The sequence below is a fragment of the Tetrao urogallus genome (genome assembly GCF_951394365.1).
Source record: "Tetrao urogallus genome assembly, chromosome: 1".
In the NCBI taxonomy this organism is placed as follows: domain Eukaryota; kingdom Metazoa; phylum Chordata; class Aves; order Galliformes; family Phasianidae; genus Tetrao; species Tetrao urogallus.
In genome coordinates this window covers 129,974,204-129,990,333 of record NC_136813.1, presented here as the reverse complement: position 1 = coordinate 129,990,333, position 16,130 = coordinate 129,974,204, and the positions used below count along the sequence as shown (strand labels likewise).

At 36.7% G+C, this 16,130-nt stretch overlaps 1 protein-coding gene across 3 annotated transcripts in view; it reads left to right on the top strand.

Annotated features, from left to right (window-relative positions):
- PLEKHA5 (pleckstrin homology domain containing A5) overlaps positions 1-14,929 on the top strand; it is a gene marked incomplete at both ends in the record, with an annotated part of 163,758 nt that extends 148,829 nt beyond the window's left edge. For 2 of the 3 annotated variants that reach the window (XM_079546745.1, XM_079546744.1), the window contains 9 exons: positions 931-1,042; positions 1,268-1,314; positions 2,901-3,018; positions 6,786-6,901; positions 8,171-8,380; positions 11,088-11,246; positions 12,572-12,699; positions 13,536-13,681; positions 14,835-14,929. In XM_079546745.1, the coding sequence (XP_079402871.1) occupies positions 931-1,042; positions 1,268-1,314; positions 2,901-3,018; positions 6,786-6,901; positions 8,171-8,380; positions 11,088-11,246; positions 12,572-12,699; positions 13,536-13,681; positions 14,835-14,929 (1,131 nt within the window). Of the gene's footprint in view, positions 1-930; positions 1,043-1,267; positions 1,315-2,211; positions 2,401-2,900; positions 3,019-6,785; positions 6,902-8,170; positions 8,381-11,087; positions 11,247-12,571; positions 12,700-13,535; positions 13,682-14,834 lie in introns of all 3 variants that reach the window. The other variant, XM_079546743.1, reaches the window with a different exon arrangement.
- Positions 14,930-16,130: the final 1,201 nt, after the last annotated feature.

Sequence of the window (16,130 nt, the reverse complement as noted above, 5' to 3'; positions counted from 1 at the left end):
AAGTTCATCAGTTCTCAGGAGGTTTTTAGCTTTTCCTGTATTTTGAAGCTACTGTGTAAGTTTTCCAGTGTCCATCTCTTTCCATTTCAGTGATCGTGTCCCAAATGGAGGTTTTCTCAGACCTTAATTTCTATGATGCTCATATTAATTGTCCACATAAATCCCTTCTTTTACCTCATTATTTTAAAATGTAATTAAATAATTGTATCACAATAAATGAAATATTTAAAGTATTTATTCAGATGTTAAACATCAGAACTCTTTCTGCTTATCTTCTTACTTTATTATTTGTTCTCTTCTCTGGAGAATTGGTTAGTAAGTACACATTCTGAATTTCTGAGGTAATCTTTCTGTGACACACAAACGTGTGCTTATCTATCTGCAATAGACAGGTCGGTGTGGTCAATACTGTGAGGTGTTAATGGATGTTTTTGCTCGAGGGACTGATTTTCTATGCTGCTATGAAAGAGAGATTACAAGGAAACTCAAGAGCTGAGAAATTTGTGCTATGCATAACCATGAACGCAAATAGGCCTACATTTTATATGCTCGTATGCGAACATCATGTTCATCTGCAACTATTTTAGGATTGGAACTGCTGACTCCTTTCCTTTTGTTGTGTGTAGGTCTTCCATGCAAACTTGACTTTGCTTTTCTTCTTAAAGAGAACATGTAATTCCATTAAGTGGAATTTCAGCTTGCAAATTGCTATCAAAATAACTGGTGTGTTTCTGAAATGACTTAATCTGTCTGCTCCTTTGCTGACAACGTACTAATTTGTTACCTTTTAATGGGAGAGTATCTGTCGTTTTTGCATTTTGTTTTATTCATTGGGAAAGAATATGCAGTACTGTCTAGAGGAAGAGGTTTTATTTTTTGCCCCTCCTGCAATATATTCTTATTTATCACTTTCTGTTTCTTTACTGGCAGACCGAGTCGGCTGGGATACAGCGTGCTCAGATTCAGAAGGAACTGTGGAGAATTCAAGATGTCATGGAAGGTTTAAGTAAACATAAACAGCAAAGAAGCTCTTCAGATGCAGGTAAACTGGACATTTTTCTCTCTTAAGGAGTGAGATTGGATCACATGCATTTTTATAAGTTAAATATCACATTTGCTTTTGTATGTTTGAAGGAGTCAGATATTTTAAATTGATGATTTGTGTATTTGCCTGGTAATAACAGCTTATATTTTGCATTCATAAAACTACTTACTGAAAACAATTCTTCTCTTTCCTCCTACCCTTTCCCCCTCACCCCCCAAACAGGCATCATGGGATCAAGGACATTTTCTGCTATTAAATATAAAAATGAGGTATGCTTTTGGCATATTTACCATTTTAGCATCACTGAATATCAAATATACATGATAAAAAGGAGCATTATTTGAATCGTTTTAAGAATTTCTAAAGTATGTATTCTGTGAAAATACTTCATTGTGATTAGTTTTAAAAGACTGATAACTAGTAATTCTAACACTTTCATTTGTTCTTTGTCTTCATATTCTCACCAGTATGTTTCTCTTTTCCATTTCTCACCTTTTCCTCTCCCCAGGCTCTTATCCTAGAAATATAAACCCTGATTTTTGGATTTGCATTTTTCCCCAAAACACTTTTCATGGGAAGAAATATGTTGCTTTGTATGGCTATTCACCTACTGAGCCTGGTTCTCAGATGGCCGAGCACCCACAAGAGCATCTGAAACTGTGGGAGCTCCCAGATGTTCAATTGCTCTGAAAATCTGGCTAGCATTTACAGTTTTAAAGGGACATGTCATGACTGTCTAAAGCATTTGGAAATAGACATGTGGTTTACAGAACTTTTTGAAAATGTATTGTATATCAAAATCTTTAAAAAGATACAGAGTATAATATTTAAAAGGACAATTCAGAGAATTCATAGATATCTAATTAAAAGTTGCAGATGATAGAACTGAAAACTTTCATGAGTTGATTACTAAAGCTGTTGAAGTATTTCATTGTACATGGTGGTAATTAATTAAAATGCATATTTTGGCCTTTTTTCATTTTTCTTTCTTTTTTTTCCTTTTTCCCCCCTTTTTTTTAAATTATTTTGTAGTGTGACATCGTCCCTTTCATACAAAAGTCTATAGCTGGTGTAGCTATGGTAATATATTTTTATTTATTTATAAGTTATAAATAATTGTAACAGGTGTGCACATCTAAATAAGGTGACTATTCTACAATCTTTAGGAAGAGGAAGTAGTCCCACCTCGTCCTCCACTCCCTCGGTCCTATGACTTTACAGAGCATCCTCCCATAATCCCCCCTCTGCCCAGTGATAGCAGCTCCTTGCTCTGTTATAGCAGGGGCCCAGTACATCTGCCAGAAGAAAAGAAGATTCACCAAGTTCAAGGATATCAGAGAAATGGATCTCACTGTGTAAGTGGCTTAAACTGCCACATCGTTCTTGAAGCATTCCCCCTTCCTTTGCACAGTCACAATTTTTATTTTGCCATCTGGCTACTTTTATATTTGTTTTTACTTTCAGCTTTTGGTTTTATTTACAGCTCCATCATTTGCTTTTCACATTTTCCTGTCATATATTCTGTGTATATATAAAATGTCTTAAGACTTAAATGGGTGCGTTTTGGATCTAAGTCAATTTCAAAAACCAAACTCTTCTCCTCACAAGTATTTATAAAACTTCAGGCTCAGAAGCAGTTCTTGCTGAAGCCTGTGGCAATTTTTCTGTGATTTCTGAAAATCTGCAAACATTTCTCAAACTAATTATGAAGGAATACTGCTGCCAGAGCAATTGAACAGTGAGCTGTTGCCCTGAAGTGAGCAGTCTCATCAGAAAATAGCTGTTTTGAGTCTTAAGACATAAATGCTTATACAGAAATGCCAGTTTATTTACCTCATAACTTGTCATTCTTCAGGGTCCTGATTATAGGCTTTATAAGAGTGAACCAGAGTTAACTACAGTAGCAGAAGTGGATGAATCTAATGGTGAAGAAAAAACAGAACAAATGTTAGAATCAGAATCTGCAGCTAAAGGTTTGTCCCCAGGAGTGCCGTTTATGACCTTTCAGCATTTTTTCAGAAGAAATACAGAGCTTTAACTGTTACAGAAGCTATTTCATCCTTCATATTTTTGTAGCCTGTCCATTTCTTAGTACGATGAAACAACTTCCACAATAAAATAATCATTTAATTATATGACAAGAAAGATTTCAGTCAATTACACCACAGAAAAATCAAACATTACACTCACCAACAACCCTGAAATCCTTATTGACACCATGTCTAATCGCATCACTCACGTTCCCCACACACCATTCCCTTGAACAATTACCCATTTTCTGTTCATGCCCCTGAACAATTATTCAGTTTTTGAATCAAGCTCCCTATGTTATGTCACTGGAACGTCCAAAAAGGCAGCACCACAGAATTTTCAGACTCTCATAAGGCAGAGAAACAATGTCTTTTTCTTTTTTTAATCTTGTAATTGTTGAATTGCCTTCTGTCCTCTGATATAATAGGAATAATGATCGTGACCTTGGAGTGTACAGACAATAAAGGTCTTTGCAATTGCTAAATGCTTTAGATTCTTCTCTTCATCCAGCTTCCATAAAAGCTACTAATTGCTTGCTAGAGTCTTTTACCAGGAAGTGCTCCTCAATTCTGTTTGTTAAAACACACAGAATAGTTTGTTAAAGGTGACTCCAGGAAAAGCAGTCTGAGCACTACCAAAAAACCCCTTTAAGAGCTTTCAGAATAACTGAACTTTTTTCTCTAACGATTGATGTTTACAGTGCCAGCAAGATAATAGCTTGTATTAGTTTGACTAAATAAGTATGTAGAGGTCTGGTGTAATACTAGAATTGACCCAAGAGCTATCATCATGTAAGGATATTACTTTCACCAGAACAGCCATACAGGCTTTTAAAACAAAAGACAGCATAAAGTTTGGGTGCCCAACAATGTGAGTGACCCCATGATGGATGATATAATTAAGCTTGCACTTACTTACAGGCAATTGCTTAATTCAGATTGAATATGATATTTGCTGAGATGTAACAGTCACTTTGGGTATTAAATTACTTCTGGCTTAGTGGTAAAAATATTCAGTTTAGCCCGAGATTTGCTAATCACCAACCACCTAAAGTTGCCTTTTTTGTTATAGATTTATGTTTTTTGGCGCATGGTGTTTCAGACTACTTACAGGCATTTATGACACGAGGGAGACTAATTAAGACAACATAAGAAGCCTATACTAACTATATAAAGCTAGCTGATACTTCTTGAGCGCCCTAGTCTACTTTCTATTTTCTGTAAAGATGGAAGTTAACTTTATTATGTCCACTTCCATAAAGCAACCTTCAGTAAAGAACAGTAATAATAGAAATTCTTCTACTATAAATAGTATTTGGAGTTCAGGGTAGCGAGTGCAGGGAGGGCTATTTGTCTTCATTCAAAATAGAGTGAAGTGAGTTTATCATAGCTGTGCTTTATCATTTGGTCCATTCCTTTTGGATTTCCTGACAGCTATTTTCTTGTTTTGTTTGCTTATAACAACAATCCCATGCAGCAGGAAAAATACAACCCTTCCTGGTTTTGGTTGTTGTTTGTTTGTTCTTTGTAGTGCATATGACATTATAACCATATGCTGTTCCAACAAACATTTTTATGCCATTCTGTCATAAGAGTTTATAAGCTCTAAGGGGAACAAACTCAAAGGCAGCTCACGTCTGAAACCTCCAATCTGTTTTAAGAAGTCATCCTTAAATGACATTTTTCAGAATGCTTCTGAAAAATAAGTAGATTTCAGAGGAAACTTTTTAATGTTTTTCTCGCTCACTGTGCGTGTTACTGTACTGAACATTTCTGATGTTTTTTTCTGTCAGCCCTTCCCCTCCCGTTTCAAGTGACAGCAGAGAAACGTTTTAACAGGACTATGTAAAGCAACCCATACAGCTCTCTGCAAGCAGAGGAATATTTATGACCTGAGTGGCACATAAAAGTGACACTAAAGGAAAATGGACTTAAGCTGTGTTTTATCCTTTTCATGTGTAAAGGAGACCCAAACTGTTGTTTTGTAGTTTTTGTTCTGAATGATGTATTTGGCATTCAAATAACTCCAGACTATTTTGTCAGCCTATCAGACAATTTGGAGAAATAGTTGAGCCTTCGACTGAGTCAGTATGTCCTCTGAAATCAGTGTGACTTCAGGAAAAACAAGGGGAGGTAATTTGACCATTGGAGAATACAAGTCCATTTTTATAGGCAAAAACTGCAAAAAAAAACAGTATTTTTAATACTTTGATTTCCTGCATGTATGAAGAAGGAAAGATGAAACATATTACCTAGTTATATATGTATACTTTTGTGACTTTTACGTTCAGTTTTCTACTAGCTTAATTACATTTTGGCAGAAGTTCTCTAAGCAGAAAAACTCCAGTGGTGAGTTATTGTTATAAAAGGCAGAATGCATGGTGGGCAGCAGGACACAGAATATCCTCAGCTCCCAGCCAGACAGACCCTGGCTGCTACTCTTCTCTGTCCATGAGCTGCAAGGCTGAGCATACAGGCACTGTGCACGGGCACACATGCTCTGAACAGACCCAGCTAACCACAACTGTAAAACAGTTTTGAGACCAGTGACATTGCAAGCGCTGCATAAGTAAAAACAGCACTCACATAAAAGCGGAACAACAGAGATAACCATGATCCTCTTCTCACTTGCCAGCTGACCAGACTGAAAGTTTGTTGGCTGGTCTCATACCTACACGTGAGTGGGCCACTCCAAAGGCTGCCTGCACCTATGGTATTTCCTGCAGCCAGCTCTTGAGTTTCTCCAACTTCTCCAGTAGTGAGATCTCGAGATTAAAAATCTCTTGGACACTTGGCTCCCAAACCTCATGCTCTGCTTGCTGCCTTAAGTTCATTTAGCATCTAGCATAGACAGAAGAGTCCTCCTGGGTAGCAGATCCATACCTACGGCCCATGTGGTAGCCAGCCTGTGCACGTGCAGGCTCTGCCATCTCTCTGGCCCCAGCCCTATGATCTGTCTCCCCCTCTCTCACATGCTACTACATGGAAAGGAAAACCTACATGAAAAATATGTGTGAATAAAGTTTAGTAAGAAGAATGGACAGGCTGCTACTGTCAGGCTCAGGACTTGATGAGACAAGCATACTGAAAAACAATTTGCTTACACAAAGCTGAGCCTTTTTATTCCCCCTCTGTTTTATGCCATGCTTGTTTTTTCCTATCTGCCTTGCCCCTTCTTTTTCTCAACCTTTGTTTCTACCCAAATAAGCAATCCACTTGTAATTACTTTTCCTGCATCAGTCCAACCTTTTAAAAATTATTTCCAGTACTATCACCTAGGTAATGTTGGCTTTAAATAGCTGTACTGGTATGGTCACCTGCTGGCCTTGCAAGCTCTCTTCCACAGAAAGTCCCAGATTCTGCCTTCCCGTTATCTGTGAAGCCTATGAATCTATGAAAGCCTAACGATCTTTCACACAATTCCCCCTTAACCATATGTGAAGTCTAGCCATTGCACACAGCACTGTCTAACTTTTGTCCATTTCTCACTGTTATTTTTATGTCCAGCAATTTCTCATGCCATATGCAGTATTTAGTCATGCTCTTCTCTGCCTAACCTGCTGGTCATCTGCCTGCATACCTTAATGGATGTCACAGTTACGCAGAGTTTGAGTAGTTTCCGAGGCTGACAACGTGCATGTAGTAGAAAACAATGTGCTGTTTGATTATGCTTTGCATAGGACTTAGTATGTTGCTTTACTGTTTCACAGGCTCACATTTCCCAGTGGGAGTTGTACCACCCAGAACCAAATCACCAACCCCAGAATCCTCAACAATAGCATCCTATGTCACTTTAAGGAAGAACAAGAAGATAGATCTAAGAACGGTAATTTAAAGTAGCTTTCAAGCATTGATGGATAATGAGGTGTTAATTTCTAAGTTTAATTTCTGCAGTTACTTGAAAAGTTGCAGCTATCTTTTTAATTTCCTTTACATAAAAATCACTGTGATATAAAGAGAAATATAATCTATTCAGTTAGCTGAGACAGCTGTAGAGAAAATAACAAAATCGTAAGGGTCATGTATGTTAAACTGCAAAGAGATTTCATTACACTAAAGCTGGCTAAGAACTACATGGTAATGTTAAATCTACTAAGCAGCTGGAAACTGAAGTTTGGGCTTAAGCTGAAAAGACATGAAGCATCTTTCGTTAAAAGCTTTCAAGAGTATATTTGGATTATGAAGCATTTTAACAGCCTCTGTAAAATACGTAGGGGATTTTATTTTAATACTAAATTGATCTGGGAAAAGCTAAAGCAGCCAGAAAGCGAAAATGTCAATCAGTATGTGGGTAGTAAACCTGGAATGTCAGGTTAGAGTCCTGCAGTCTCTGGGCTGAAGGCAGATGTTTACATGTAGCTTAGGCAAAAGTGGGGAAAATTTCTGCCTTCGTTGTAGGATGAATAGGTGAGGATAAGCTGTGGAAAGAATAGGAGAGCAGAGAGATGCTGAATGGAAAAAGAGTACCACTTGCAGAAGTGAAGCCAGTTGCTATGAATCTGCTGAAGGCAACCATTTGCCCAAAGTAAATAGTTCTGTATTTTTTATGACAGAAAATCTGAAAATTGGTGAATTTCAGGATTAGAGTGGGTAAAGCCATTGTTTTTTCAGGAATGATATAATGCTTAGAACTACACATTTTTAAGCGATGCTAAATTCAGTTTGTTTCAGCCTGAGCTTGCCATTAGGTGATCCCCAGCTGGGAATGGAATAAAAAGGCAGAAGTGAATATTAGATCAATTGGTATAAATGTCCTCAGTCGTTAAATTTCTCCTAAGTTTTCGTCTTAGGGGAGTCAGCTCTCTGGTATAATATCTGGTAAATTATTTCAACTTCACACAAAAGTTCTGAAAAAGTTTGTACCCATTGTCTTGATGTTAAGCATTGATGATAACAATACCACTGTTTAAAAAAAACAATGTATTTTTAATTTTGGTGTTTATTTGTTAATCTTGTGTTTTGTTTGTATACACGAGAGATCTTTTCTTGCCCACAATTCCTCTGCTTCTTAATAGTCGTTAGGTGATCTTTCTGATAAGCTAAATAGCTAAGAATCTTGCTGCTTTTAAAGAATGTGTATATTCTTCCTTTTAAGGAAAGACCAAGAAGTGCAGTGGAGCAGTTGTGTCTTGCAGAAAGCGCACGGCCTCGAATGACTGTGGAGGAACAGATGGAAAGAATAAAAAGACACCAACAAGCTTGCCTGAGAGAGAAGAGGAAAGGACTAAATATTATTGGTGTTTCAGACCAGTCAACATCACAGAATCTATCTTTTGTCAGAGATAATCCATTCAAATCAGCACAGGTTGGTCCAAGTTCTTAAAAACAATTTAAAAAATAATAACAAAAGTAATAATCTTGAAAAGTCATGTGACAGTATAGGTGTCTAATAACTGACATTGTTCATATAGAGAAGCTGTTGCAATTCTCTGCCAGACACAAGAAAAAGGGCGATGACAACCTTCATGTTTATACCTAATGACAGTAGAAGTCACTTATTTAGGGCAATAAGTAATTCAATTCTACATGTGATCTTTGATTATCCGTTGTGATGTTTGTTAACAGTTAATGCTTGTTGTCAGATGTAGCAAACGGCATGAATGCACACTTTGTGACTAAAAGCAGTATCAGGGAGAACCACAATTCATTTGATGTATAAATTATGAAGATTTTCTGTCATGCAACATATTCAAACATCTATAACATGAGTTATAAAACATTTCTAGATAGGAATGTATATTTATGATGATTGTGTTAACTGGTGCTCTCTAGTTGTGCTGAGTCCATAAATACAGAAAAATAAATCACTTTCATTTTCATGCATTCTTAAGCAATTAAGGCAAAGCAGAGTGTGTTTTGAACATGCAAGAGTGGGCAGAGAAGATGAGGCTTGACTCTGACCAGGAAATATGTCTTAAATAAATAAATAAATTCTGAACTACAATAAATCTCTGAACAAACAAATTCCACGTAACAGTTGTAAGTCTACTACTTCTTTGACTGCTGAGTCAGGAAATTAGTTCTCTTTTTTCAATAGAAGTTATGTTTTCCATCTTCTGCTATACTTTTTTTTTTTTCTTCAGATCATGCTGACTTTTTTTTTACAATAACATGCACATATCTCCTTTTATGTTTTGTATCTGCTTATCCAAGACCAGATTAAATGCATCACACTGTTTAGAAGGTGCCTATTTTCACATATATGTTAGCTTTTTTTTTTTTTTTTCCTCTGAGCACACTAAATTGTCTTCAGAGCTATAGGGAAGTTCCTTCAACAGCACTGGATCGCCAGAAGGCAGTGAATTCATGTTTTCCTTTTGCATTAGATAATCTATTTGGGGCCACATCGTGAGTGATGTAGCTGAATGTAGTGGCTCCTCCAAACTTTTTTGTGATTAACTTGGCATTTCCCAAGAAGTTCAAAGCAAAGCTCTGCAGATGTTTCTTCTAGTAGAATTTACACGTTTGAGTATCACGATTGTTTAGAAGGTGGGATAGTGAAAGAGTGATAGGACAAGGGGAAATGGTTTTAAATTGAGACGGGAGGTTTAGGTTAGATATTAGGAGGAAGTTTTTCACACAGGATGGTGACGCAGTGGAACAGGTTGCCCAGGAGGCATTCAAGGTGAGGCTGAATGTGGCTCTGGGCAGCCTGGTCTGGTGGTTGGTGACCCTGCACATAGCAGGGGGTTGAAACTAGATAATCATTGTGGCCCTTTTCAGCCCAGGCCATCCTATGATTCTATGATTCTCACCAATTCCTTAAGTTAATTCATAACTCAGGGTGAGGAAACTGCAGTCGTGTGTGTCATACCTGGCTTGCCAGCACATAGGGAGATAGGATGGGAAAGCGGTCAGACTCTCAGCAGCAGCAGTAACTGCTGCTGAAGGATGTTCTGAAGGATGCTGGTCATGTCAGCATGTTCTCCAGTCCTCTGAGCTACATGGGTGAGAAAAGAAATTTTTCCATACCTGTTGATTTCATACAGAAAAGTGGCACAGTGACATTTAACTGCTGGAAATCTTTTCAGTTGGTTTTTTTTTTCTTTTTTTTTTTTTTTTTTTGCGTGTGAAGAAAGGAAAGATAAAAGGATTTTATGAACAGCCCACTATGTAATTTTTAAGTGATTACCAAAATAGTAAAGGAAGTTGTCTAACAAGTGTTATTGTTTGGGGCAAGTGTAAGATATGGGTGCATACTTTGTTTAAGAAAGCAGAGAGATTGATTTGTAGACTGACTTTAATAGAATTTCCCCTTTTCAACATGCATGTGCTAAATCAGGCAGGAATTCAGCCAGAAGATTTACTACTTTCCTGGATCCCATTTTTCTCCACCCTAGTACTTAGTGTGTTGCAACACATAGGAACTTCAGTTCTGTTGGATTCACTCTTATGCCAACATAATGTTCAGAGTTCAGAATCTTAAGTCACTTCTACCACCCTTCCTCAAAATGTTTATATCAAACATATTCTCGTACAGTAGACTTTTTTAAGGAATAACTGATACGGAGTTCTTAGTGTCTTTTGCTTATACTCTGCCATTATCAGATATTATGTTGACCTCTGTTAAATCAGTTACCAGCAAAGACTTGGAAGATACCTGAGATACTTGGCAGAGTGCACATAGGTGTGCAGCTGATTTTGCACCTGCAGCAGATTTTTATATGAATGGAATTTCAGAGGATAGAAGTGCTGGAGATTTTTGCAGGTGGAAAAGGAGATTAATCTTGAAAAGTAAAAAAGCAGCTAGGTTCAACTGTTTTGAAAGGCATAATAATGAGAAAATTCCAAGTTTTTTCTTAAAAAGAAAAAGAAAAAAGCCAACATTATCCTTATTGAACTGTGATGTTCAGTGCTTCAATGCTTAGCAATGGAATGTCACGTAAAAAACTGTTTTGAGTTAAGATGCTTTAGTTTTTCAGACAGCTTTCTTAGCACAACACAAGACTTGGACCTGACGCTGTAACAACTGTTTTTAGAACAAATGTCTCTATATCAATTTTGTTCTGCAGAATCGCAAAAAGGATGAAAGTGTATCTAGTCACATAAAGGAATTAGAGAGCACCACTAAAGATAATAATTTGAAACAAAAAAATGAAAGTCCTGAAGAAGAAATAGTGCAAGTAAAACATGATGGAGAACAAGAACATAATTCAGGTTTTACAAAAGAGGTACTGAACTCTCCTTAACTGCACTGCTCATCAGCCTATCTTGCAGTAGAAAAGTATTTTTAACCACAGACAGCAGGGTATGGGAAGCCAAGCAAAATTCCTTTTTCTTGGAAGATTAACATATATTTTTGTATTTTAAAAATGTAGTAGTAGTGCAAAATGGTATCAGATCAGTCGATTGCCTAGAGATTGAATTTTCTTATATGTATATACAGTCTTCTTAAATTTCGTTCTAATTTCCTCTTAACTTTACTTCATTTCACATTAATTTTCTTTTATTGTCTTGATTGACCAGAAAATTAAAAACACATATGATCTTTATTTCTTTGGGTTTGGAAACAAACCCAGTGCTGATGCATCTTTAATAATCATTGATCTGTGTGGTTTTTGATGGTCATTTTATACACCTGACTTTTTTCCATGGTTGGCTTTAGTGCATCAAACACTGTGCAGGACAGAGCATAAGGCTGATGCAGCAACTCATACGTAGAAGTAGGCACAACTGTAGTCTGTGCTGTTTGGCCATCAGATTGATTTCTGTCTTGATATCATCTCAGGCTCCATTAGCAGTGAGTTACCTCTGTATTTCTGGTAGCAAAGTGCCCTAAGGACTCAGCAAAAGCAGACTGACTGTGGAGAACAGATTACTAGAATTGTTTCCATGTAATCATATCCTCCTTGGAGTGTCATATTTTTAAAATCTTGTGTGTACTTTTTTTTATCTTTTTCACTATGTATTCTTTCATTAATCTCCTGTTGCTTTTATTTTCCCACTCCTTTTTCCTTTCTCTTTCCTATTTTATATTTGGTTTGTTTGTTTTTTTTGTTTGTTTGTTTTTTAGAATGTTATAAAATCAAATAGCTAGCGTTTGTTATTCTTCTAGAACACTTTCTGTTGAGAGTTGCTTTGTGTTAAGTATGCAAACCCCTTAAAGGAGTATTTCATAATATGCTAATATTGGTCCTAGCTAATCAAACCTTTAAGAGCAATATTCAAGCTCATTGCTCAAGTACTGCAGTTGCTGAAATCTTTGGCATTGTGCAGAGAGGGATAGCATACAAAACCTAGGCAGGCTGCAGTCCAAAGAGTTCTGGAAGTAATTAAGACGAGCTCTACCCATTGGCTCTGGTCTGAGTTTCAGGATAACTCTATTAACCTGAATGGCATTGATAAAAATTTCTTAAGTTATGTAATTCTAAGTTACTAAGTATACATGATGGCAAAATTTGTCTGTTAATAAAACTGTTTCCTGATACTTTATTTCTTATCTACCACTTAGTGGGTGTTACTGCTTTTTTGTTTCATGATTTCAATTTTTTTATAGCTGACAAAAACTGATGATTTTTTATCAGATACACATGTTGTATCTGACTCAAAAGAAGTGAATAATGAAGAGAAAGCAGAAAAGGAAAAGAATAATAAAGTGGAAGAAACACATGATGGTGATATAAGGTAAAAATAAAACAAGATGTTCAAAGACTATTTTAAACTTGCATATTGTATTTATTAGTTGAACGTACCAAGCAACTAATGAAATACTGTCATAATACTTCTGAGGTATACTTGTATGTTTTGAAGTGGTTTACATACAGAGAAATCCAGTAAGAAACTTGCAGGAGTTCTGTAAGAGGTAATGAGTTGGTACGAGGGGTGATGTTTATTCCCAGGTGCTGCCCAAGTTACAGATATGTTCATGATTCTGGCTTTGTGTTACAAAATGTACTTAGTAGTGTCAGTCCAAGCTCTGTATCGGTTTAATATGAAACCTTCAGCCAGGGCTTCTATCACAAGCTCTTTAACACTGGCGTTTATGAAAGCATTGCATTTACAGACAGATTCAACAGTTTACTTTATACCTTTTGACCTTTATTTGACAGTTTGGGAGTATTGCAGAATTAGACAAAGACTGTATATCAGATATTTCTCTTTAATGATTCCTAACTTTATTGTAAGTTGTGCAGATTCTACAGTTTCACAGTCGATCCTGAGTTCTTATATTAGACCATAACTTTCTCACAGCATTCTTCATCAAAATAGGTATCACACAGCAGGAACCTGTATGAGTATGCTAAGGAAAAGAACTCAGTTTCTAGCATATGGGTTTTTTTAGGTCTAACTTTATGTGGTAGAAGGGTTTGAAAATACGTATTTAACTTCTATTCCACAAACTCACCAGTTGCAACTTTGTCTATTAACAAAAGAAAATTAAGTTGTGACTCCTATACTTAGTGGCTAGCACTTGAAATTAAGTTAGTGAGTTCTAAAAGCTGTGGTTTTTTTTCCGTCAGCTTGCAGAGTGTGACCACAGTTTCAAACCACAAACCCAAAACCAGTTCAGAAGAAAGTGAAGCAGCTAGTGTTCAAGAGCAAAAAGGAATTATTGCTTCATTTGAATTAGCAGCACAGTCTTCAAAAGGAAATCAGGCAACAGCAGGTATGGAAAAGAGTTTTTGACTAAAACAAAAGTTACACGGGACATATAAAAACTTCATTTCATTGTGATGATGTCTTTTGATGCTCAAAAACCCTTGTGATTTGAGAAGCGCTGAGCTGGTCTGAATATTAAGTATAGGTTTTTACAACATAGAGAAAAGTAGTTTCCTGCTGGGTAGCTACAGAAATTCCATTTTTCTGAGGTTTTAATGTAGATTTTGTGGTAGCATTTATTTCAGGGGATTATTTGACTTTAGCCAAAAATTAAGTCATCTTGTAGTTATTGGTTGGAGCAAATCCTTCCCTCTTTATCTTATAGAACAGTATCTCAATCCCAGGTATGTATGAACTATTTGATCTCCTGGCTGATGGACAGCCTCGAGTTTTGAACTGTGAACCACAATTTGGTCGTGATTTCAGATGCAGGAACAGCTGAAGAAGCAGAAGACATTAGCTGATTGGTACAAAGACCTGCGGTGCACTTTGCAAGAACAAAAAGGTGGAAAAAAGCAAAATTTTGTGCAAAGAGGAAAAGAAGAGGGGTGCAGATGGGCAAGGAGGAAGTTGATTATAGAATTTAGGATGTAATTATGATATTCAGTAATGGGAGTGGTTATGTAAGCCAGATACTTCGATCTATGGATATAAAAGGTGACCTGAACCTTTGCAATGCAGTCAGCAGTTTTTTCCTGTGACTTGGTAATCAAAACTGGAACTTGTAACGTAATGCGCTCTGTAGCACCAAGCAGAATAACAAATAGTTAACCTGAGCTGGGATATAAAGATGGTTCTGAAAGTATCCCAGCTAGTTAAATTGTACGTATTTTTTCCTCTGACATAACATGTTAGTATTCGTGTGTCTGTTCTTTGTTCCTGAGATGATCTACTAGTTGTGTATAGGCTTGAGTCTTTTCTGAGATGTTTTGTTTCTTGAAAGAAACGGCCCTTGCTGACAACAGCTACACTGTCCCCTGAAGTTGTGCTCCCTGTGCTGATCAGATTTTAAGTCTTAACTTGTGTAACTTTCATTTGGTTCTGCTTATACTGATTGTGGCTTGAAATGGTGATTTTCAAGCTTATGTTTACTATGTAAGCCAGCTAGCTTTTGCCTTGTGTAACTTGTTTTCTTGTTTATCTTGCTGTATGACTCGCAGTGAAAAGTTTGCCTTCTTCACCAGAATCGTCACTGTCACCAGCTTCATCTACACAACCACAGCTCACAGAAGGATCACATTTCATGTGTGTATAGTTACAGAGAAGTACGTCTTTTTTCCCACCCCTCCTGTCATTTTTCTAATACCTTTCTGAGTGTATGTACTGCAGGTATCTTTGAGAAACATCTGTGGACAGTACTTGGCAAGACAAATATATCTACTACGTTGAGTATAAACTAACTGGAAAACAAAACAAGTACATATATTGACTTGTTTGCAAGTCATGTGTTCCTTACTCAAATACAAAGGACTAATTGGCTTGTTTTGCCACAGGTGGCAGGATAACAGCCCTTTGAATTACATGAGAACCTAGGCTGTTACAGAGCAGATAGACATTTAAGCTACCAGCATTAGTGCTCAGGTGCAAATGAATCTTGCTGCTTCCATGTGGGCAGCTGAAGTGAGATTTCTTAGTGATGCACTGAAGGGAATGGTCTAATACTCCAAAGAGTTTATGGCTTAAGGTATGGATGAGTGAGGCATGACAAACAGAAACGAAAAAAAATGAGGGTGAATGAAATGTAACAATTCTGTTGTGGGTTTTATTTCTATAGGGATAATCCTACTCAATATTCTTCCCTGTCTTAGCTGATTTCAAGGAAGTTAGAAAGCATGAGTTTGGCTAGATTTGCATGTTCTTACCTGCAGTGTTACTGACTCAATAAATGGAGTTGGACATACAAGAAAGCATAATTGTTTGTACAGGTGTTTAAGGAAACCAGAATGATACCTACCTGAGTGCTACTGCACTTTGCCAGCATTTAAAATGATCAACATCTCTTTGTTGTCAGGAAGTATCTATTTAAGTAGGCTTTTTGATAAAGGAATGAGCTTGGCTTCAATGATCATGTCTAAAGCCATAGCTAATGCCATAAATTAAATGTAAGGAAATCTTATATTTGAGACTTTTCAGTCTTTCAGCATTGAGAGATCTGAAGATGCATTTTCTTATTTATTGCCCTGTATCACCAAGCTTTCATCTTAGTAAAATTAGACATTAATCAACATAAACACTTTATCCTGCGTGAATTAAGTGCAGGAATCGGCATGAAAAGATTGTATTCAGTACCAACACCAGTGTTGCTCACTTTCTCCTGCATGCAGCCCATCGTTACGAAATTTAGTTTGGACTCTTGTACTTTCACTTAAAAGTGTTGTTATGAAATCATTTAAAAATAAGTGGCACTATTAATTTTTTTTTTCTGGAAACCTGTGTTAAAGATTTTAATTTCATTG